At 36.2% G+C, this 25,477-nt stretch overlaps 1 protein-coding gene across 1 annotated transcript; it reads right to left on the reverse strand.

Moving 5' to 3' along the window:
* Positions 1–21,115: 21,115 nt before the first annotated feature.
* Positions 21,116–22,532, reverse strand: PDHA2 (pyruvate dehydrogenase E1 subunit alpha 2). Its single transcript, XM_032136939.2, has one exon. The coding sequence runs from the start codon at positions 22,476–22,478 to the stop codon at positions 21,303–21,305; it is 1,176 nt and encodes a 391-aa protein (XP_031992830.1). The 5' UTR covers positions 22,479–22,532; the 3' UTR covers positions 21,116–21,302.
* Positions 22,533–25,477: the final 2,945 nt, after the last annotated feature.

Below are 25,477 nucleotides of genomic sequence, written 5' to 3' on the forward strand. Positions count from 1 at the left end.
CCATGGAACTGTTCCTTTATCCCAGCACTAGTATCATAGTGAATAGTAAGTAGGAAAGATCTCCATCTTTACTTAGGGTGAAAGAAAAGCAAATTAAGGTAACATTGAGATTTTTCTATCAGATAGACAAAGATTTATACTTTTAATAAAACAAATGTTGGTTATAATGTCAAAGCCAGTCACACCAAAAATTTCGATGAAAATAAAAATTGTGCAATGAGGCAGCATCCATAAGTAATGTAAATGTTCGTGCTGTAACCTCACAGTGATTTGAGGTCCTGCTGGGTAGTCCCATGATCCTTTCAAGGGATTTGTGAGGTTATGGTGCTTCTCATAATACTAAGACATCATTTGCCTGTTATTTTTTTTTCTCTGTAAACATTTGCATTGAAATTTCAAAAGCAATGGTGGTAAAATGGCTGTGACTTTTAAATAGGAATGGAGGCAGTGGCAACAAATTAAACTAACAGTCATTTTTCTTCATCATACAGTTTCATATACAAACACAGTTTCACTCATAATGTCCTTGATGAAACACTAAAAATTATCTTATTAAAACTTGACTCTGGAGTACTTTGTTGTAATATTTTATGTGATGAAGTATGAGGTACGCATTAAACACCTCTGTTGCTTAGAGAAGTATGATGGTTGTTTTGAAAAAAAAAAAAAAAAAAAAACTGATATTAACTGGTCCAGCCCCTTATTTCATGCAACATCATTTTTACTAGACAGAATGACTGACAGACAAACTATGGTTATGCTGACATGAATATTGGAGAGATATTTTTTCTAAAATGAACAAAGCAAACCTGTCACTTCAAGGAAAATAACTGATGCTATTTGTTGCCAATGATAAGATTTGAGCTTTCAAGCAAAAATTAGAATTTTGGAAAATTATATCTATGACCAAGAGCATGACAGCTTTCCAGTCCTGTAAAGGATTTTCTGTGGTGATATTAACAAATATGAATTTTTTTCATATTATATAATGAAGCGTGTAAACATTTGGAAAACCTTATTAACCCAGGAAACCAATATTTTCCAAATACTCATGAATTTGTTAAGAGGACCATTTCAAATGCAAAACACACAACTACATTTTATTGTAACTGAGTATAAAAAATTAATTTGATTTCAGATTTCACATTGCAACTAACCTTTAAGAAACTTCCATTCATCAAGTTTTGGTGTACCATCAAAGAAAAATAACCACAGTTTTCCAAAAAGGCTACTTAAGCATCTCTCCTTTCCACCTTTCTAGCTATGCAAAGCCGGATTTTCTTCATCTACTTCACTAACATCAATACATTGAATGCAGAAGCAGATATCATGATTCAGTTGTCTTCTGTTAAGTCAGACATTAAGAAGACTTGCCAATGTTTAAATGATGCCACTCCTCATTTTTTTCATAAGACTATGTTAACAAGTGCCATGGTTGTTATTTCAAATAAATTAGCCAATAAATAATTTTTAAAAGTCTCAGTTTTATAAAGCAGTAAATATTGATAGACATACCCTACATTTTAATAGGCTCCTTGCTCTTCTCAATAACTGATGAATGCAATAATGTGTAACTCAGAAATTTATAAAACTGCAAAAGTTTTTTTAAATTAAGGACTACTGAGGTAGAAAATTACTAATAAAAAAATCACCTCAGATGAGTGCATAAAATTGAAAATGAACTAGTAACTGGTAAATATTTGACATTTTTTCTTTTTCTCAGTGGAAACTTTTACTGTAGTTATTTTAATTCTACCCCACAGATCTACACCGGGTGCAAGGAGAAGATAATCTTGTCTTTTATTTTTATTTTATTTTTTTTTTATTTTATTATTATACTTTAGGTTTTAGGGTACATGTACACAATGTGCAGGTTTGTTACACATGTATCCATGTGCCATGTTGGTTTGCTGCACCCATTAACTCGTCATTTAGCATTAGGTATATCTCCTAATGCTGTCCCTCCCCCCTCCCCCCACCCCACAACAGTCCCCGGAGTGTGATGTTCCCCTTCCTGTGTCCATGTGTTCTCATTGTTCAATTCCCACCTATGACTGAGAACATGCGGTGTTTGGTTTTTTGTCCTTGCGATAGTTTACTGAGAATGATGTTTTCCAGTTTCATCCATGTCCCTACCAAGGACATGAACTCATCATTTTTTATGGCTGCATAGTATTCCATGGTGTATATGTGCCACATTTTCTTAATCCAGTCTATCGCTGTTGGACATTTGGGTTGGTTCCAAGTCTTTGCTATTGTGAATAGTGCCGCAGTAAACATACATGTGCATGTGTCTTTATAGCAGCATGATTTATACTCCTTTGGGTATATACCCAGTAATGGGATGGCTGGGTCAAATGGTATTTCTAGTTCTAGATCCCTGAGGAATCGCCACACTGACTTCCACAATGGTTGAACTAGTTTACAGTCCCACCAACAGTGTAAAAGTGTTCCTATTTCTCCACATCCTCTCCAGCACCTATTGTTTCCTGACTTTTTAATGATGGCCATTCAGACTGGTGTGAGATGGTATCTCACTGTGGTTTTGATTTGCATTTCTCTGATGGCCAGTGATGATGAGCATTTTTTCATGTGTTTTTTGGCTGCATAAATGTCTTCTTTTGAGAAGTGTCTGTTCATGTCCTTCGCCCACTTTTTGATGAGGTTGTTTGTTTTTTTCTTGTAAATTTGTTTGAGTTCATTGTAGATTCTGGATATTAGCCCTTTGTCAGATGAGTAGGTTGCAAAAATTTTCTCCCATTCTGTAGGATGCCTGTTCACTCTGATGGTAGTTTCTTTTGCTGTGCAGAAGCTCTTTAGTTTAATTAGATCCCATTTGTCAATTTTGGCTTTTGTTCCATTGCTTTTGGTGTTTTAGACATGAAGTCCTTGCCCACACCTATGTCCTGAATGGTATTGCCTAGGTTTTCTTCTAGGGTTTTTATGGGTTTAGGTCTAACATGTAAGTCTTTAATCCATCTTGAATTAATTTTTGTATAAGGTGTAAGGAAGGGATCCAGTTTCAGCTTTCTACATATGGCTAGCCAGTTTTCCCAGCACCATTTATTAAATAGGGAATCCTTTCCCCATGGCTTGTTTTTGTCAGGTTTGTCAAAGATCAGATAGTTGTAGATATGTGACATTATTTCTGAGGACTCTGTTCTGTTCCATTGATCTATGTCTCTGTTGTGGTACCAGTACCATGCTGTTTTGGTTACTGTAGCCTTGTAGTATAGTTTGAAGTCAGGTAGCGTGATGCCTCCAGCTTTGTTCTTTTGGCTTAGGATTGACTTGGTGATGCGGGCTCTTTTTTGGTTCCATATGAACTTTAAAGTAGTTTTTTCCAATTCTGTGAAGAAAGTCATTAGTAGCTTGATGGAGATGGCATTGAATCTATAAATTACCTTGGGCAGTATGGCCATTTTCATGATATTGATTCTTCCAACCCATGAGCATGGAATGTTCTTCCATTTGTTTGTATCCTCTTTTATTTCATTGAGCAGTGGTTTTATAGTTGACTAGAACCAGAAGATACCTTAGGATAGAAGAATGAGTATATTCAACATGTAGGGACATTTTGCCCAGGTATAGACTGGGAGCAGAGGCTACCAGTTGTCTTCTAGTATCTGTGAGGTATCTCCCAATATCCTACTTTCTCAACAATAAAGTCCATAAACCCAAACTGGGCAAATGGGCTGCCAAAAATATGTTATTTGTCAACCATTTCTGGAGCTAGATATGACCCAAAAATGTAAGCAAGATGGTAGCATAAATTCTGTAAATCTGGAATGTGGATGTGATATGTAGCTATCTTGCAAAGTGAGGTGGAAACCACCTGTTAAAGATGGTAGCACATAAAAGGAGCTTGGGTCCCTAAGGATAATAGAGTCACCACATTAGTCATGGTCTGCCAATATTTATGTGAGAGGGAAATAAACTTCTGACTTGAAATTTATCTACCGTGAATGACTTGATACATAAATGGTGTGAAACTTATCTACCGTAATTTGAGATTTTCTGTTATGACTAATCTTAATTTTAAGTGAGAAGTGACTCAGCAGTCCTGTTAGAGAAATGGAACTCTATTTTCTTTGCTTATTTGTTATCTTTTTCTACTGTCAGTGCTATTACATTCTACTAGCATAACCAGGGGAATTTTTCAACATAGTAGATTATGTTGGCGTTCAGCAAATATCCCAAAGTATGGTGGTTTGGCATGCTGAGTTCTTTGAACCAAAGGAGGACCAAGGTCTGTCCGATTTTCTCCTATGCGCCTGTCTCTTGCTCCTCTTTCTTTCCTGAAGTGTAAGGTGGGGTTTCTCTGAAGTTTCCTTATCTGTCAAATGATAGATCTCAATTTTCATGAACCCGCTACCCAGCAATCTCATTAATCAGGGAAGGGTGAGTCCAGGGAGAAGAAACTCCATGCCCAGACAGAGGTTGTCACAGGCTGTCACCTATTCCTTAGATGGGCTCCTCTGATACCTGAAAGACTATTCTATGCATAACAAGACAATCTTGTTCGCCATGCATTTTCTCCCCTCCCCCTTGCATAACTTGTGTCATTGTCACCACCACAAGGGCCCCAAACTCCTATTCCTTGCTGTACCTCGGGATATTATATAACTTCAATCATCTGGCCCTTCTTTGAATCTCAAATGTTGTGGCACTTCCATGCATATGCACATAATTAAAATGATTTTTCTCCTGTTAATCTGTTTACTGTCAGGTTATTTCATAGAGTCAATTATCAAACCTTCTGAGAGTAGAAGGAAAGTTTTTCTCTCCCCTACAATTATGATTGAAGGTGAGAGTGAAAACTCAATTTTTGGGGGGAAAATTTGGTAATTGTATTTCTAAAGGACATGTCCAGAAATGTCCTAATATTTTTTAACTGGCTGGAAGATTTCAGAACTAATTCACACACACACACACACACACACACACACACACACACACACACACACACACATTTTGCTTGATTAAATAAAGCAAAATATAAGTTAATGATTACTCATTACTCTGGCAGTAACTAAACTAAAATTACAGCACAGGAACTGAGCTAGGTATGATTTCTTCACCATAAAACTGAAAGAAAAATCTCAGGACCCCAAAATCACTAAGCCAAGGGAAAAGTCAAGCTGGGAACTACATCGGGCAAATCTGCCTCCCATTTTAACTCCTAAATAAGATAGCTAAAAAGATAAAAGAGCTACATACCTCCCTCACAATTTATTCACAAGGAAATTTCTTATGGGCCTCAAGATATTTACCTTAGAACAGTTGTATTGAATTTCATCCTGGCCATGTAAACTAATAGCCTATCTTCACAGGTGTGGGACAGAAAGTCATCCCTCTGCTCTTCTGAGACAAATACATACCAGATTGCTTTCTCTGCCCTATTGTTTATGTTAAAAATGCAGATTCACTGAGCCAGACTAAATTGTGTATTCAGTGAAAGGCTGATCAAGGACTCAACAGAATGCAACCTCTTTTATCTCTTATCTACCTATGACCTGAAATACCACCTCCTCACCTTTGAGTTGTCCTGCCTTACTGGACTGAACCAATGCACATCTTGTACGTATTGATTGATATGTCTCCCTAAAACGTATAAAAGCAATCTGTACCCTGACCAGCTTGGGCACACATCCTTAGCATTTCCTGAGGCTGTGTCACGACTGGGTCCTTAACCTTGGCAAAATAAACTTCTTAAATTGGTTGAGACCTGTATCAGATATTTTAGGTTCACAAATAATCTATAAAATGTATCATTAGAAGATATCTGGCTGGGTGTGATAGCTCGCGTCTGTAATCCCAGCGCTTTGGGAAGCCAAGGCAGGTGGATCACCTGAGGTCAGGAGTTGAGACGAGCCTGGCCAATGTGGTGAAACCCCATCTCTACTAAAAATACAAAAAATAAGCTGGGTGTGGTGGCAGGCACCTGTAATCCCAGCTACTTGGGAGGCTGAGGCAGGAGAATCCCTTGAATGCAGGAGGGAGAGGTTGCAGTAAGCCAAGATTGAGCCATTGCACTCTAGCCTGGGCAACAAGAGTAAAACTTTGTCTCAGTAAAAAAAAAAGAAAGGTATCTGAGTAAAACACAACTCAACTCATTCTTTTTTCCAGATGAAGATGCTTAGAGCCAAAAGGAGAAAAACACATGATCACAAGATTATTTATAAATCATTGACATGTAAAAGTACCAATTATTAATTTTTTAGCACAATGTAAGCAATAAGACTCACTTAGGATACTGATGGCATTTTCTTTCTCTCTCTCTTTTCTTCTTTCTTTCCTTCTTTCCTCTTTTCTATCTTATCTTGTTTTTCTTTCTTTCTTTGCTCAAGCCCCTACTGCCTTTATCAGCAGAAAAAAACAGCAGGTTTCCTTCTGAATTGTTGTAGAATTACATGATCAGACTCAGTTCAAAGTGATAGTGAGAAGATGAGCAAACCTGATCAACTCACTCACTGATGCCACTTTTTCTCTCTTCTCTGACACACAGATGTTTTCTTTGATGTATGGCTTTTCCATGAGGATTGTAATTATATCAGTTTATTTAAAAACACTAAAGTTTAGTGGCAAGTCACATCTGAAAATACAAAACTTTGTATTATGTTTAGTAAAACATAAGGAAAAAATTCATTTATTTAATGCAAAGATAGTTATTTGATTCTTCATTAACAATAAGATAAAAAATTTAGATTTTGCTTTAAGGCTGATTTTAGGAGTCTCTGGAACCTTCTGAGATCTATCTTAGCTAATTTTCCTAAATGATGTCTTTCTAAGTGATTGCTTTACCAAAAAGATACCCCTACTTATGTACACAATCCTTTCAGTAGATGACAGTTATACTTTAATTTAATTCATTGTATCTCTGCCCACTACATTGATCTTTTGTCTATTTCTGTGCAAGGTAACTTATTTTGATATTTTATATCATGAATCACTATAAGAATTTAATTAAATTGATATATTAACTGTGCTGTAATTGCCACTGAAGTATTGTGAATGTCAGGCTACTCTGCTGTCATCCCAAATCATGACTGGAAATAAAATACTGCAACTCAGATTATTTTCTTTATCAAGAGAGGTATACAAAAATATATAAGCCAGAGATACCCATTTTGACCCAGGATCTGGAATTAGAGGTTTACCTGGTTTTTTAGATAGAAATGATACATATTTTACAGAATATTTGATTAATAACATGTAATTATTTCTTTCAATCTGTTCTGTTTCCATGCTTAGTGTTCTTCTGTGTTCATGACCTGATCATTAATAAATTGCCTGCCAATATTAATACTGCTCACTTTTTGACTAATTTATGCAGCTTTTAAAAAATATAGATTAGTTCCATTTCAGTTTTCACTGAGAAGATTATTTTCAAAATCTTTAATTCACTTTAAAAGCTTCATACTACATGTAATCAATACAAAATTTTTATAAAAATAAAATACCCAATTTACGAAAGTCATCACATATGAAAATATAGTAGCTATGATTGTGCACCTAGAGGTATTTATAAATGTGGCAGCATAGATACAACATAATAAAATTCTAACTGAGCCAGCGTAATTAAGATAATTAAACTTGCATTTAATAGAAGAGAGCATGTTCATACAGTATTAATGCTTTGGCTGAAACAGTAACATTTTATCTTGCTTAATAAATGTAAGTTTAAGTATTTTGAATATGTAATATTTTGTTGTATTCAAAATTTGTACCTTTGCAATCAGATACAAAAACAAAACCAAAATTCACAATAAGTCATATTAGGTTGAATCAACTATCCTATATTAAAATTCATATTGACATAATTATAGCCAAAATTCCTTCCAAAAATAAATGGAATACAAAGAATTTAGACATTAATAGGCGTTAATATATAAAGTTTTAATTAACCCTTTAATAGCTTAAAACCATTTAGTGTCTTAAAATTTTAGTTGGCATTTTCCTCTTCAACTTTATGACAGGCCTTATTAATCTGATGATATTTTCTCTCTCTCAACACCCAAAACGGTGAACTAATAGCTTTGTAAATAAATATTTGGGCATAAATGAAACACTAGATTGACGACTAAATACTAAAAATACATTTTTTGTGTTTGAAGTTCTATGAGAATAATCTATTTTTAGTATAGAAATCTATTTTTTAAATTATTTTGGAATTCTTTTGTAAATTCTAATAAAGTTTGTCTTTTAGAACAGTTTCAGATTTACAGAACAATTGTGAAGATAGTACAGAGTTCCTGCATATCCCATATACAGTTTTGTCTGTTGTTAATATCTTACATTGCTACGATCACAATAACACTGAAATCTTAGATTTCCTTAGTTTTTACTGAATGCCCTTTTTCCACTTGAGGACCTCTTCCAGGATACCTATTACTAGTGGTCTTTACTTCCTAACTCCTCTGGGCAGTGTTGGAGCTCAGAAAACAATACCCCAAAATGAAAGCCTCAGAATCACCTTAGAAGCAAAAAATTTTTCTCTGCCCTCCTTGCCCTCCTGTCTCTCAGCCCCATTCTCCCTAAGGCTACCTATAGAAACTAGTATCCCTCGGCCGGGCGCGGTGGCTCATGCCTGCAATCCCAGCACTTTGGGAGGCCGAGATGGGCGGATCACGAGGTCAGGAGTTTGAGACCATCCTGGCTAACACAGTGAAACCCCGTCTCTACTAAAAATACAAAAAAATTAGCTGGGTATGGTGGTGGGCGCCTGTAGTCCCAGCTACTCGGAGGCTGAGGCAGGAGAACGGCGTGAACCCGGGAGGCAGAGCTTGCAGTGAGCCGAGATTGTGCCACTGCACCCCCAGCCTGGGCAACAGAACGAGACTTTGTCTCAAAAAAAAAAAAGAATCCCTCTTCACCAAGTCAAGTCTTAGAAACCAGAACCTCTTATCGCCAAAGTCAACCAAAATACCTAAAAATACTACTCCAATTATCTCTCCTCATTTTTGTCTAAAAACTGGCCATATAAAAGTTATCTTTTTAAGATCAAACTACCTTGTTTGACTGTGGTTCATAAGACTCCTTTTCCAGTGAGGGTCCAGCCCATCACCCAGAAGGAAGGAATGAATGCTCAGGCCAAGAAGAATCCAGACAGACAGCCTTATTGGGTTCCCCACTCAGTCTCTTAGGATTAGATCATGCCATTTTTTGTCCAGTCATAGTTCTACATGGCTGTCCATATTTTGTTGAACCTAAGCATAAAAATGGACAATTTCCCCTGAATCTCTGGGTCTTCAACCTGAAGGCTCCCACATATGCACATTAAATAAATTTGTATACCTTTTCTCCTATTAATCTGCTGGGCCAAGCCCTTAGCTCCTACATCAAACATTCCTTGTTTTGTATGACCTTGATTGGTCTGGGTAGTACTGATCAGGTGTTTTACATAATGCTACTCCAGAAGTTATCTGTTTGATATTTTTCTCATGATTAGACTAGAGTTACATGTTTTGGGGAGACCACAGAAGTAAAGTGCCATTTCCATGACGTCATATCAAGGATAGATAATATCAATGTGATTTATTATTGTTGATATTGACCTTGATTACCTAGCTTAGGTGGTATTTGTCAGTTTTCTCCATTGCAAAGTTACTGTGTTTTATTTTATACTTTGAAAGGAAGTCACTAAGTGCGGCCCAAACTTGAGTTGAGAGTTATGTTCCACCTACTTAAAGGCAGAATATTTACAGAAATTCTTTGGAATTTTTTTGCATGGAAGACATATCTATTCTCTATGTATTTATTTAATCATTTATTTATATTAGTATGCAGGAAAGTTTAATTTTAAATCAGTAATATCTAGCGCCAATGATAACTTTTAAAAGGACAGATAATTCAAAATTCCTTATGTTTCAACAGGCAATATGATTTTTCAGTTCTAGCATATGGTTTACCAAGTTGTCCCTGGGACTATTACATACTAACACTATACTACATTTTTTTTTAAAGTCTTAGGCTCCTTTTCTGTTGATTTTCCCTTTCATTTTTGAACTACATGTATCTTTGCCAGCAAAAGAAATAGATTAAAAAATCCACCCTCAGTTCCTTTTTGGAAATCTTTCGGAAAAGGTAGTTGGAGAAAGCCAGTTTTACCTAAGAGTAACTTCGTTTTCTCTCTTCTTGACCAGTACATTCAGTTTTTCTCCTTTCAGTAAAACTATATATTTACTTTATTTACTCTTTATTTGTGGAGCCTTTAACATGTGTTCAGTGCTGAGTGTAATAGGTAAGTTTGCTGTGTTTTGTTCTCATATAACATTTATTATAACTAACTTTGGTTTGTTCATAGATAAATTGAGGAAAGAAGAGATTATAGTCAAATCTATTGCATGTTTTTAATTATGTGGCCACTAGAAAGTACTTCACCTTCCTCATTTCTTTTTACATTTATGTCATGCACCCTAGTTCAAATACTACACATCTTCCAGAAGACTATAGAATGTTCAGTTCTAGACTCTAAAAGATCATGAAAATCATAACTAGCCAGTTACAGTCATCTGGACAGAAATCTAGAGATTTTCTTAGGCACAGATATTCCAATATTCATCAATCATAATAGAGTGGTATAAAATCAGACTTCAGTATTATTTGCACATGTAAAAGACTGACATATGTATAATAAGGGAAAGGTAATGCAATCCTTTGAGATATGCTTGCATCTTGGATATATTTGCAGCCTTCACAAAAAAAGGGAACTATAAGTGATCATATGTGTTTGCCACCAGAGACCCCTAGTTTCTCAGATAGCAATTCAATTCAAATTTTCCATATGTTAACAAATAATTTCTTTTTAAAAAATGAGTTAAGGGTCTTCTGATTCTTGGCCAAAAAAAAAAAAAAACCTGCTCCTATATTAAAAATTTATGTTCACTACTGTTTAAGAATCTACAAAATCATGCTGTGACATATGATTATTAATATAGACTTACACTTCCAAGAGTACTCAACCACAGGTTTTATGAAGATGAATAAATGTAGCATTTCCTGCACTTTAGTGTTATTCAAAAATTAGCCATCAACCATTGAGTGAACCAATCTGCAGCAAATATAGATCAAATTGAAAATTCAAGTGTAATAAAACTCCAGAAAGATCCCACTAGGGCAAAATATTTGTAAATCAAATTTCACGCATGTTGTTGAGCCCAAATATTTTGCTTTTGAAAACATTATTGTATATTAATATCCTGATCAGAAGTGTTATTCCCCAATGCTACTAGGTCTATACAGCACAATCTTACTTAGTTGTCTTTGAAATTTTGTGTGATTTGAATACGTAAATGTCTCTTTTACTTATAGTAGTTCTATAGCCTTGTGTATCACTTTCTTTAGAAAAATATCTTATTAGGTATCTAGGTTAAGACAGTGTCAAAATAATAATATTAAAAACATTTGACATTTGAAGAATTAAGCTGAATTGCACAGAGTATCAAATGAAGAAGAAAATACTTTACCTAAATACCCATGAAATCATTAATAAAATATTGTGGATGGATAGAAAACCATAGTTTCTAATTTTTATTTCAAGATCCATTAACTATATAATGATATACTTCCTACCTATAGTAATGTGAGTAATGTGATTTTATAGATTGCATGTAATGAATCAAATGGCAATAACAGCTATTTACATATTCTTGAGCTAGCCTATGTTTAAATAAATATTTTCTACACTGTTTTGAAGTCATTCACATAGGTTAATTAGTAAAGGAAGCAGTCTTGAATCAGGGTATGATTAGGAAATATAATATCTACCTATCTATCTAAATGCTGACGTTTGTTTCATTTTAAAATTTTTATATAGTGTATCCCTAATTATAGCTACAAAGATTGAACAGTGTACTCATCAAACAAAGACTATCATTCTGTGGGACAGAATAGAGCCAGCAAGTTGACTTCTGTGAATTATGCAAACAGAAGAGTAGAGAACAACTAGGGCCTAGTAAGCAAGCCCTATTCAGAAGGAAAAGGGGAGTGGGGAAAAAGACTCTGCTGAGATAATCATTAAAGTTGGGAGGACACATTCCCATGGTGCATCTCAAGGAGAACTAGTTTGTTTTGGCTTGCCTCCTCAAGCAGAAATTTAAGTGTGAATTTAAACATGGCATGCTGAGTTTGAGGAGGAGCTTTTTCCCTCTTTGCTGAAGAGTAGCATTGGGTAGAGGGCAACATGTCATTGATTTTGAAGCTCTGATACACTTTTTATACCCTTATGGTGAATAGTAAGTAGTTTAACGCTGTTTACAATAGAAACTTTATGAATAACATTAATAAATAGAATGTTTGCACTGCTGCTTCTCTAACTTGACAGCATGTTGCCACCTGCCCCTTAATACCTTTGATTAACACAAAACTAAAGTCCTTATTAAGGAATAGAGATAGCAAATTTATTCTCAAAGGAAACATTTGTACACTTGTAAACTTATTGTACATATGTCAGATTTCTAAATTAATATATGTAAGGTTCATAGCGTTTTGGAGATTTGAAAGATGTCATATTGATGAAATATTTCTAGAAAGTACTATGTTTCATAATACTTGGAAAAATAAAATTTAATAGAGTTATTAGAAAATGGTCAGTTCAAAGTAGATAACTCTGGATAATAAGAATAGCAAAGCCACTCCTAGAAACTCATGCCTATACTATAGGTGTGGTACACTCAATTTATAGACCATGTGACATCTAAATTTCCCACTGATGATCTATATAATGTAATAAAAATGGTAGTTAATGAATTTCTGGAATCCATGAATAAAAAATCATGATACAGCTTTTGGAATGACAGAGTCAAAATCTAAATGACTTTTGTGAAAGGTAAAAGGCAAATAAAATGTTTTTCTGTAAAGATATGTGAGAAAAATCAAACGTTTAACATGAGATAGGAGATGAAAAAAAGAAGGGGAGGGGAAGGAAAAATATACCTACTGTATGGAGTATTCAATGTGTGTCAAGCTGAAAGGATTTTACACACATAATTTCTAATCCTCATAACAGACCACAAGGTCAGTGTGATACTCCTTTTTTTTTTTTTTTTTTTTTTTTTTTTTTTATGGAGTAGTAAAGAGTGACTCAGAGGAAGTTAATTCATCCAGAAAAGGACAAGCTTCCACCTCTGTTGGGTCTGAACGCAGGTATATTTGAGAATTTAGTTGATTGTGCTCTCACAAGAATTCAACTCTTTCTCCTCAGTAAGCATAATTCGGCGAATAAACCAATATTAATGTAAAAATAGTGAAACAGTTTTTCCACTAACTTTAGACCAGTCAGAGTTTTCATTGTATGGAGTTCTTAGTTCTAATCTCAACAATCCAGAAAATATGGAAAGATACATAAAGGATTCAGAAGAATATTTTAAAAACAATGAGAGAAATGATAAAGGATTATTGAAGAGAAATTTAAATCATAGGAACTGTGTTGCCTCTATAAGATCCGAGTTCACATAATGTTCTTTCATAATAGCAGTAAACTCCAGTGCTTTAATTCCAAAATACGTGATATTCCACACATGACTTCTACAGACCTTTGTCTTAGGGAAGATATGGGCTTGTACAAGATAGAGTAAGAAGAAAGCTCTCCAGTACTTGAAGCCTAGATACACCCAAGAAATTGATTAGCAGCTCACAACACTGTGGTCCATGTGGACAGCAAAGGAGAAAATTCTTTGAGCGCTGTTGGCATGTTACTCTGTCTCTAATGGAAGCAAATTATATACTTTCTAAAGTGACAGTATCACTCTAGTAATGTGCAGATAAAGTGTTCCAGTGAAATCTAATAGCTCGTACTTGCCAGAATCATTATTAAAATAATTGCTTCCTCCTACTTTTTTTTTCCTTTTTTGGGAAAAGTGCTACTTCCTGTGGCAGTCAATTTTTAAAAACAAGGTAACAAACTATAGCAGGACACAAACTACAAAGGCAGTGCTTCCCTCTCTTTAATAATTCTAACATATGCCTGCTAAAATAACACTGTGTCCTGGAAAGCAGCCTTTTAATAGAACGTTTGTGGATAATTGAACTCCTGCTTATTGTTCAAAAGGTCATAAGGTTCCAGTGAGCCCTTTTTCTTTTGGTAAATTATTCAGCTTGAGTATTTATTGGCCTGTCAAAAGGAAAGTATTGTATGAACTGTCTTTGTTGCTCTTCAGTGTTTCCTAATTTGATTGTGTTCCTTTCTGTGCATAACGCCAGCAGAAAATTTCCATTTCTTCTTCTCAAATTCCAGTACATCTTTGCTGTTTGCTATATAGATCAGCCTCATAGATCAAATAGACATAAATTAAGTCAATGGAAAAGAATTATAATACTGATTGAATGCAGAGTTTTTGTTTGATTTGTGTTCCAAGCCTGATCAGATCATTGTTTTTATTAATATTATTTCAGAGCATTCCTTAAAAGGAATCTACAATAGAAAGAATGGGGCAAATTTTAAGGGAATTGCTAGTATTAGGTTATCTATAGTTATCTATACTACAATAAAAGCAGTATTCCACATCCTTGATCTTACAAACTTAGTGCCTGCACGATATCTACACACTTTACTGTAGTCGATAGATCAATTAACCCCAGTTCTGAACAAAATTTGGGGCAAATTGGGTAGTTCCAGTGCTTGTACATCTAATTTTACTGTCCATACTTGTTGGCCCTTCTGTACTATTTTCTGTATCCAAAGCTGGCTGAAGGAGAATTACTTAGGTCAAGATAAAGAGGGTCATAAGAAAACAAAGAGTAGCTGAATTTCAGAAAATATATCCCATATACTGCTCTCATTTTCTTCTGACCACTGCGATCCTTACACAAAACACCTACGATTTTTGCTTGCTTTCAGATGACATGGGATAGTCTCTTCTGAATGCTCTGTTTTTCTAAGTGAAAAGCTCTCTCTTCCTATGGACAGAAATTGATCACATTGGTTATGCCTGGACTGGATGTCACATTAGTTCTTCATTTAACTTTTACAACAGTCATATGGGTTAACCTTCTTACAGATGAAGAAGCAAAGATACACAGAATTAGTTCACTTTCCAAAGATACCATTTCTCATAGATGACGGGGCTGTGATTTTAACCCAGATTTGAATGACACCAAGGTTCAGACTAATTTATTTCCATGCCACATGAAGGAAGGGTTGTTTTAAGACTTAGTGAAACTGGGTAGGAAGCATTAGGTTCTAAAGAGTCAATCAAGACATGAGGTACCACTGATTCAATTCATCTAGTAGGTATTGACTCCTGTGATAGCACAAAGCTCACCAAATGCCAACTCCTAATTCTAGTTCCCTTACCCTTGTTCATTATTCAAGTCCACTCTTTCCCCTGCCCTCCGATTTAGTCTTCTGTTTCTTTGTCTAATGGCTACTAACTTGGCTGAGTTCCTGACTTCATTCCCTCTTTTCTTCTCAGGTTCTATGTTCTTGAGCCCTTGGCTGCCTGGATTCCTCTTTGCTACTTAGCTACAATAGTCACAAACAGCTGTGTACTCCCAACAAAGTATTCATATACTTCCTTGGCATTTCAAGTGCTGGAGTTGACCCATTAAGGCCTAATACTCATTAATCAGAAAACTTCTGCCTGGACTCAGCCAAGCCTAAGTTGCTGAAATTGCAAATATAATCTGCAATGTGTTTCCAAATCTATGGTTGGCAACATTTTACTCTAAAAACCTCAAAACGGCCTGGCGCGGTGGCTCACGCCTGTAATCCCAGCACTTTGGGAGGCCGAGGCAGGCGGATCAGAGGTCAGGAGATCGAGACCATCCTGGCTAACACGGTGAAACCCCGTCTCTACTAAAAATACAAAAAAAATAGCCAGGCGAGGTGGTGGGCGCCTGTAGTCCCAGCTACTCGGGAGGCTGAGGCAGGAGAATGGCGTGAACCCTGGGGGACGGAGCCTGCAGTGAGCAGAGATCGCGCCACTGCACTCCAGCCTGGGTGAAAGAGCGAGACTCCTTCTCAAAACAAAAACAAAAACAAAAACAAAACCTCAAAACACATGTTGTAGGTATTCTAGTTAATCTGGAAACCAGCCCTACATGGTGTAAAATTATATGTTTAACAGTTGTCATTTTTTCCCTGGCCTATCCTCCTTTTGCTGGATTCCCATCTCTTCTCCCTTGGTACTTCTAAATTGTGAACCTATGCAGTGGAATATCCTTTGGGCTTTCTGATTCTGACTTGGTTTACTAACCTTCACCTATTCTCCCGAGATCCCTGGCTTTGAATAAGCAATGGAATTCTAATTTCTGCTGAGTCTAAACTCTCTTTTTATTCTGGCTATCTATCGCTACAAAGTACTTCAAAAATTAGAATATTAAAAGCAACCATTTTTATTTTTTCTTGTGATTTTGTACATTGGGAATCTGGGGAGAGTTTGGTTTTGATTCGACTGTTTTGCCAGACATTGTCTGACATCCCTCGTTAGCTTTCAGCTAGTAGATGGGCTGTCTGGAGGGTCTAGGATAGCCTCACTGAGAGTCTGTTCCTTTTGCAGCTTTGGCTGCAAGGCAGAGATTAGCCAGGACTGGTGATCAGAGTGTCTGCTCATGCCCTCGCTAGCAAGAGGTTCTCAGTGTGTTTGAACTTCTAAAGTGGAGAATCACAGCTCCTAGAGAAAATGTTCCCAAGAGATATGAAGCAAAAGCTGCCTGTTTCTCATATCCTGGGCCCTGAAACTGCATTTCAGTGTCATTTCTGCTGGTGTCTATTGGTCAGAGAGGCATAACCTCACTAAGATTCAAGAGGAAGGGACATATATCCAATTTCTTAATGGGATGAGTATCACAACTTCTATGGCTATATTTATTCTGCCTTACTTCCTATTTCCTGTGTCTGTTTTCCTCCCAATCTTGGTCTATGTGTTTCTGCTCTAGGCCTGAAATCTAGACTCAGTTTATAGTAATTGATAAAATCCCTTAGTTCTAGTTTAATTGTATTCATTCGTTTATTAATGAACCTTTTTAGAACAGATTTTGTGGTTGGTTATTACTGTACAAAGCAGTACAAAAAAGTAATTTTCAAAATATGGATTTTGTTGCCTGGCTTTTAATCCTGCATCCTCCATTTGTAAATTGCAAAATCTTGAGCAACTTACTTGTGCCTCAATTTCCTCTTTTGTAAAATGCAGATTATAATGTCTATATTATGTGGATATTGTAAACATCAAGTGGGATAATGTATACAAAATACTAAGCATAGTGTCTTGTACACAAAAGCAGTCAAGTAAAATAGAATAGTGGCTATGATTAGTAGCTGACATGGTTTGGCTGTGTCCCCACCCAAATCTCATCTTCAGTGGTAGTTCCCATAATCCCCATATGTCGTGGGATGGACCTGGTGGAAAGTAATTGAATCATGGGGGTGGTTTCCCCCATGCTATTCTCATGATAGTGAGTAAGTTCTCAGGAGATCTGATGGTTTTATAAGGGGCTTCCCCCTTCGCTCTGCTCTCATTCTTTTTCTTGCCACCTTGTGAAGAAGGATGTGTTTGCATCCCCTTCTGCCATGATTCTTAAGTTTCCCAAGAGGACTCCTCAGCCAGGCTGAACTCTGAGTCAACTAAACTTTCCTTTATAAATTACCCAGTCTTGGGTATGTCCTTATAGCAGCATGAGAATGGACTGATACAATAGCTATCACTATCACTTACTATGTGAACCTGAATTAGCCACTTAATATCTCTGGACCTCCTCTTTTATATATAGCTTCATATTCTGTATAATTTAAAAAGCTGGATTGTTTTTTCTTATAGTTATGGTTTATAACAGTGAAAGGATACAAATTAAAATCAGGAAAGGAAAAAGACACATGAGGAGAAGTTCGAGAGAAAGTAGGCAGAAGTTTCCAGGTATATCTTCTCAGTGGAGTAAAAGAGGGACACATCATTAAGATAAACTAATCTGGTCATATTGGCATAGTATGGCCCAAGGCCTGAGGCTCACAGAAGCATTCATATCAGGTAGAATATTCCAAGGGTTCAGAGATTATCTCCCAGGAGTGTGAAAAGAGGTCTTTCCTTAAATGTGCAGGTTTTGAGTAACTCAAGCCTGCTGAATTTATTCTTTCCTTGCCACACACTAATATAAAATGTTAATAAAAGGGAAATTGAGTGTAGGGCATGTGATACATCTGTACATTGTTCTCAAATTTTATGCAAATCTAAAATTGTAATTCTAAATCCAACTGGAGCAATAGGTTATATAAGTTGATAAATATTCATGCTCAAAGTATTTTAACAGTTTTCTTCATCATTATTTGTTTATAATCAAAAGGGATTGCATTGTAAGGGATATTGTTGTTTGCCTTACCCAATACATTGAAAATTTTTATTATCTTTTTGATTGAATTTTTTCTCAGCAACACTTTATAATAGTCAAAAAGTAGAAAAAATCTAAATCTTCAGTAACATATGGATAAATAAAATGGAATGTTATTCAGCCATAAAAAAGAATAAAGTACTGATACATGCTACAGCATGGATGAAACATGGAAACATTAAGCTAAGGGATAGCAGCCAGTCATATAGGACCAACATATTGTATGGCTTAGATGAAATGTCCAGAATAGGCAAATCTAGAGACGAAAAGTGGATTAGTAGTTTCCAGGGGAAATAGGATTGACTGCAAATGGGAATTATAAAAATATTCTAGATTTAGACAGTAGTGATGATTGCATAGTCTTGTGTACATACTAAAATCATTGACTCTTGTACACTTTTAGAAGGGTGAAACTTTAAAAATTATTTCTGTATATTGCATATGTAAAAATTATATTTCCATTATAATATAAAATTATATTTCAATTTTTAAAACGTAGCTCTTACAAAATTTCAAGTTAAATTTTCATAACAATATGCTCTGGATTTTGTACCCTAGATGGGAAGACGTATCTATTATTTTTTTAAAAAACGTAATTCTAATCTAGTGTACCCTTTATAAATCTTTAACCTCCTTTCTTATTCCATTCCACACACACTACATTATATTTTATCTTTATAACATATCATAAAGATTAAGAAATTAGGAACTCTTCCTTTTCTCAGATAGTCTAGCTTTGCTGCAGCAGTGAAATTCTTATTATGACTATCATAACTTAGTAGGTATTTTAACATGAGGATAAAACAGATTGAGTAACCCAGTACTATAGACAAGAAATAGAATCCAATTGCTAGATTTCTACACCTCTCTGGTTTACAGCTTGATAAATTATTGCTATTATTAGTCAAGCAATAAATCTCGACCTAATTGGAAACAACATGTTTGAATTTCTCGGTTGCTTTTCTTTGTTTTGCGTGATTACAGAATCGTGTGTAACCAGTGATATGATTATAATTACTTAATGTATGCAGGAAATCTGAACATTGTTTAATATAGAAAACATTGAAAATCCCCTTCTTTAATGGAATTTGATAACATATATTGTGTTGTGACAAACATGCTTTATTCCTCTAACAACAAAATTTGGATTATTTCCCTGAAGTGAAGTACAATATCTATGTATCTTGATTTAGGGATGGTTTCATTTCTAATCAATTATTTGTATCTTAATTTTTGCTGGCATCAAAAGAATCTATTAAAAAACTTTAAAAATTATTTCTGTATATTGCATATGTAAAATAGCCTTAATTGAGCAGCTTATCTTCCACTTGCAAATATGTGAAAATACGAGTATGTAAAAATAAAAAGAATTCTTTATCATTAGAAGAATGTACTTATTATTCTGAATGTCGTATGAGAAATCCTTTTTTGTTTTTAATTGTAGGAATCCAATCCAAGCACCTCTGAACAGCTGCAGCATTCCAATCAAAACATGTTAGCTAGTAATATCACTTACATATAAGCAAAACAATGTTTATCTTTGCTTTCTGAATTCAGAATGTTAGGTTATCTTACTTGTTTAAACTTGTTTGGGAGAAGATATGGAGACTAAGCCTGTACATATATGTACATATGTTCATCTTCTCACAGGCCTCTGAGCTTTTGGTTTTCTTATTTCTTAGAATCTAGGTTCTATTTGTAGAAGTAGGTGCTGTACAGTAAAGAAAAGGGGTTAACCTTTGACTGTTTTGGTATGTTCCAACTACTATTCTTAAATCACAGGCAAATTATCATTTCTGGTTTTAGTCTATCTCAGAAAAATAACATACACCAAACACCAAGCTCAGCAGGATTTTAAGTAGTCGAATATAACCAAGTAAAACTGCTTTCACCAAATTATGACTTGATAATTGACATGGTGCTGGACTGTAGAAAAGACATGTTGTGTGTTCCTTTGGAAAAAGTTATCTGTGAATGTTCTGTTGCATGAAAAGATACTAAATAGTTGATCATGTAGTGATTAGTAACACATGGTTAACAGCTAGTAAGAAGCAAGGTAGATTTTACTTTCAACTTTTTATTAATGTTACCTCCTCTACTTAACTCCTTTGAATCACCATCTCTGTTTATTCATTTCTTAGTCTGAAATTCACCAGAATGGCCCATTAAATTTTAGAATATATAAGGGCATAAGTGAACTGCAAAATAAGAGTAGGTTTAACTTAAAGATTAAAGCGGAATGCAGTTTTTCCCCTAGATTTTAATTTTTGCTATATTTTTCCTTAAGGGTTAAAAGACTAAAAATATTGTAACAAGATAAAATAATATGAAAAAAAATCCTTGTTCTTCCTCCCCTGCCCTGTTAAATATCATATATTATTGGAAAAACAGTCAGTCTTAACAAGCTTCAGCACCACGTGTGTGGGTGTGCGCGTGTGCATGAGTGCACATGCGCACACTGTTACACTAAACTGTATTCGTTATTAGCTAATTCAAGTAAATGGTTACATATCCATAGGTGTCCTGAGTAGCCCGAAACAATCTCCTTACCTCAGGATGGTGATTCTACATAGAAACCCGTGGCAGGGGAAGCAGGAAACAACTTTCTTTTAAAGAAGAGAATGTATTAAAATAGTATAAAGCTAAATCAAATGGAATTGTTATGACGAATAGTTTGGGAAGTTAAATAATCTCCTTTTCCTATTTTAGACTTGCATAAGTTCAAAATAATCGTTAAGATATTCACACTAAATTATTACCTATATAGTATCTTTTAATGCAAAAATATACGGTATAATTGAATATATCACTTTTATTGAATGTATGCCTTTCAATCTCTTTTAATAATCTCTTTTAATAAATGCTTACAAGGCTTTTGTTTTATGAGTTTTATTCCTTCTTGAGTTGAGAACACAGTTTCTTAAATTTGACCATGAACATTCCATTGAGAGACTGATGATAAATTCACACATAGCCTCCCTTTAACTGACGGACTTAAACTTGATCCATGGATTTGCACCACGAACTTCAAAAGATGAATCACTGCTGTAGATGTGATGGCCTAATTCTTCCAAATGTGGCTCAATATCAGTGGTAGCAAACTGGGCAGCATCATCAATTTCTTTCCTCACCTCAGTCCCAATTTCCTTTAATTCTTCCACAGTGGCGAGCTTGCTGCTTACAATTCTATCTTGGAGAATCATTATAGGATCCCTCTTACTTCTTACTTCCTGAATTTCTTCTCGTGTACGATAACTGACTCCAGGATCACTCATACTGTGTCCATGAAAACGGTAGGTCTGCAGCTCCATCAGTATGGGCCCCTTTCCAGATCTACAGTAGTCGGCTGCAAATTTTGTTGCCTCACGAACACACAGAACATCCATTCCATCGACCTTTAGCCCAGGGATAAAATTGCCCCTCTTGTAGTAATCAGAGCTGGCTGCTGCTCTCTCAGTAGATGTTCCCATTGCATATAGGTTATTCTCACAGATGAAAACACAAGGTAATTTCCATAAAGCTGCCATATTGAAAGCTTCGGCTATCTGCCCCTGATTCGCAGCCCCATCCCCATATAAAGTCAAACAGATCTCATCGTTTCCTTTATATTTACAGGCTAGAGCAATGCCAGCGCCCAGGGGGCCCTGCGCACCGACGATGCCATTGCCCCCATAGAAGTTCTTGGTATACATATGCATCGATCCTCCTTTTCCTTTAGCACAACCTCCTCTTCTTCCCGTCAGCTCTGCGAGAATGGATCGGACAGAAAGTCCCCGAGTATAGCACATACCATGAGCCCTATATGATGTGATGACGTGGTCCGAGGGGTTTATGCCGGCCTCAAGGCCCACGCAGCAGGCTTCCTGACCATCACACAGGTGACAGAAACCGCGAATGAATTTCTGTTTGTACAGCTGATCTGCCTTCAATTCCATGCGGCGAACAGTCAGCATCATCCTGTAGTATTTAAGCCCCTCCGCCCTAGTGAGCACTGTAGTGACAGGGGGACCCTCTTCCAACAGATAAAGATCACATTGCTTAATTTCAAATGTAGCGTCATTTGAGGAGTTACGGGATGCCACCAGAACTCTGCGAGCTGATTTCTGGGCAACTCGCCTCAACACGCGGGAGATGAAGGCAGCCAGCATATTCTTCATGGAGTGCTGTGGATGGCAGCGGCGTCCCGTCCCGTAACGGCCGCCTGAAGGCCTGGCCTCGGCTCCGCGTCTCCTTCCGGTGCTCCAATGCACGTGGCGCCATCCGGGCAGTGCACACGGGGGATAGAGGCAGGTCCTGCACAGCACTGGGACATGGGCCACGCAGTCTGAGCTGACTGATTTGTACAGTGCCTGCCAGCTGTAAAGACTAAAAGTAGTTTCCTTTTCTGGAGGACTTGGGCAAACTACAGGGCATCCTAATTAACCGCCGTCATTGCTGAACCTCAGTAATCTGAGTCTCTTTTCCCTGTTAAACTCTGGAGCAGTGTATCTCAAGCTTTCCCCACAAGCGTATCAAATAGAAGAAACGAACCAACTCAGTCCCTAAGGCACACGAGAGTTCTGAGAGTTAGTCCAAAGGTATTTCTTCCTACCAATATTTCTTCAATGTCTTGTTTTTGATCTTTAAAATAGGTGTGAATATTTATCCTGCTCCATAATGTGCCATATGTATTTTAAGGTAACAACAAAGCTGTAAATTATTTGTTGCTTAATTAACTTTAAAAACAAAACAGGAACACGCACGTTAACCAAAACCCCTTTTAAAGAAAAGTCAGTACTCTCAAATAATATGCCACATTTATCCTGATGGCGTCTAGCACCTGTGACACTTGAAGTGGGGAGGGAGGATGTATACAAACCTCAGCCTGAGAATAACAATTTAAACCCAGTAATAAACTTTGCTTGGTGTGGAAAATTGGAAGCAGGGAGAGAGGGTTGAGATGCAGATTGTGGTAAAAAGTTTGTAGTTTGTGACATTCCACTTTTGCTTACTCTTTTTAATAATTCTGAATCCCTGTTTTACCTAGTTTTATCCCTATTCTCTGACTACTTCACTTTTGTTCTTCCTTTTGTTTATTTCCTCTTTTTTTCTTTTTGGTTTTCTATAAAGATGTCTTCAGCAAGTTTCCATAGACTTTCAGGTGGTATTTATTTATTTATTTTGCTTTCATATCAATCAGACTGGACTAGTCTTAGTCCAGGAAATCTAGAAACGTGTTCTTATAGTGTCTTTTTATGTAGTAACCATTAGAAAGTGTGACTTCTTATAAAGTGACCCACCAAACAATATGCAGTTTGGACTACAAGAGAGCAACAGAGTTTGCTTATGCCATTGGAAACCATTCAATCACAAGAGAAGAGAAGCCTTAGACCAAGGGAAACAAAGATCACATATCATTTCTCTCTTTTTGTGCTTTTACCAGGAAGGCGATTTTGTGCCCCAATAAGGCAATCCTAACTAGGGACCCTGTTTTATTTAGAATATTAAGCCATTCACCTTAATGCATGCTGTTTTATATCCATTGCCTATTTGCAAATGATAAATTCTTACCCAAATATCCCTATTACATGTTCAAAGCAGCTGCCTTCTCTATATCTAGTTGCAGGTGTTATTTTGGGCACTTCTTTTAATATTCAGGAAGAAAAGAGAAAATCGCTTGTTAAAAAGTTGAGATACCTCTTAAAACTTGATCCTCTCCCCACCTTCTGAACCCAGCCATCATAATAGGCCTCATCTTTTCACTCAATTTAAAATTCAACTGTTGGAATTCATGGTCTTGCTGTGCTGTTTGCTCCCTCTTTGATAGTTAGCCTGTCTGTGCTGTTCTCTTTCATTCCTCCAGGTATTGGAGATCTCTAGGGAGCATTATCTCCATAAGAATGAGAAAAATGACACTGCAGGATGGAATGGTAGTGTTAATGGGTCAGTGAGTGACAGCTGAGCCTTCTCTCAGAGGTATCAGCCAGGCCAGTGCTGCCAGGAACACAAGAGCTGTACAGTAAAGTGTGCCAATTTAATCTTGTCACATGTAGCCTGGACTGCAAAGATAGAGCTCCCCTCAAAAGCCCAGTGTGTCAAGCCTAAACCCGACTCATGCCAGAAGAGAACATACAAAGATGCTAATTGGAAAATATCTGTACTACGGGTTCCCACATAAGATGTCCTTTTTTTTTTTAATTGTACTTTAAGTTCTAGGGTACATGTGCACAATGTGCAGGTTTGTTACATATGTATCCATGTGCCATGTTGGTGTGCTGCACCCATTTAAAAAAAAATTCTCAACAGGCTCTAGTTAAGATAATAAATAAAATGTGAAACTCCCATGGACCTCTTGGTCATCAGTTACCCTATATATCCTAAATTCAACTTAAAAATAGACATCTGAAATCAAACAATGTCGAAGCATTTCAATTAAACTGATCAATCTTGATAATGACTTTTTGACTTTTATTGCTATCCTTCCAAGTCCATCTACATTTTCAAAGAAAGAATGAAATTTCCAGACGTCAGGGTAAAATGTTTATCCTGAGCTGTTGAGCTTCTCCTCTTACATGCCCCCCAGCTAGATAGGATTCAAGCTATGCACGGACAATAGAGCCAGTGATGGTGTTCTTTTCTTCAAATGATTTATTTTTTATCCCGTCCTTGTTCAATACCATGTTGATTACCAAAGAGAACTAAGAAGTTGTCTACGTACTCACCACAGAAATGTTACTTGCAATTAGAATCCCGATAAATTCTAAGTTTTTAATTAACACCTAATCTCACTTTTAATCTACTTGAAATTAAAGGAAAACAGATCAGCACTATTATAAGGCCAATGGCAGACTTTACATTTAATTAATAAAAACCCCTGTAAAAGAAGAGCCAGTGATTACAGTAGCAGTCATTCATGCCAGTGTGACAGAATTTCACGTTTCATGTCTGATGGTTGACCTTACAGGGGTATTTCTGAATTTATCTTAAAAGTGTCACTCCCATTGCATCAATAACACATTTTTTAAATAATAGACAAGAAAATGTGAAAGAACAGTGAGAATGTTTGAAGAATATTTACATTTCTTCAGTAATTATTGTACTTCTTCACCAAATGTTAAGTGAAGAAAGCTGTTAAAGAGTGAATATTTTCTAGATAAGCAATATCATATCTCATATG

The sequence above is a fragment of the Hylobates moloch genome, unplaced genomic scaffold (genome assembly GCF_009828535.3).
Source record: "Hylobates moloch isolate HMO894 unplaced genomic scaffold, HMol_V3 SCAFFOLD_2, whole genome shotgun sequence".
Lineage (NCBI taxonomy): Eukaryota > Metazoa > Chordata > Mammalia > Primates > Hylobatidae > Hylobates > Hylobates moloch.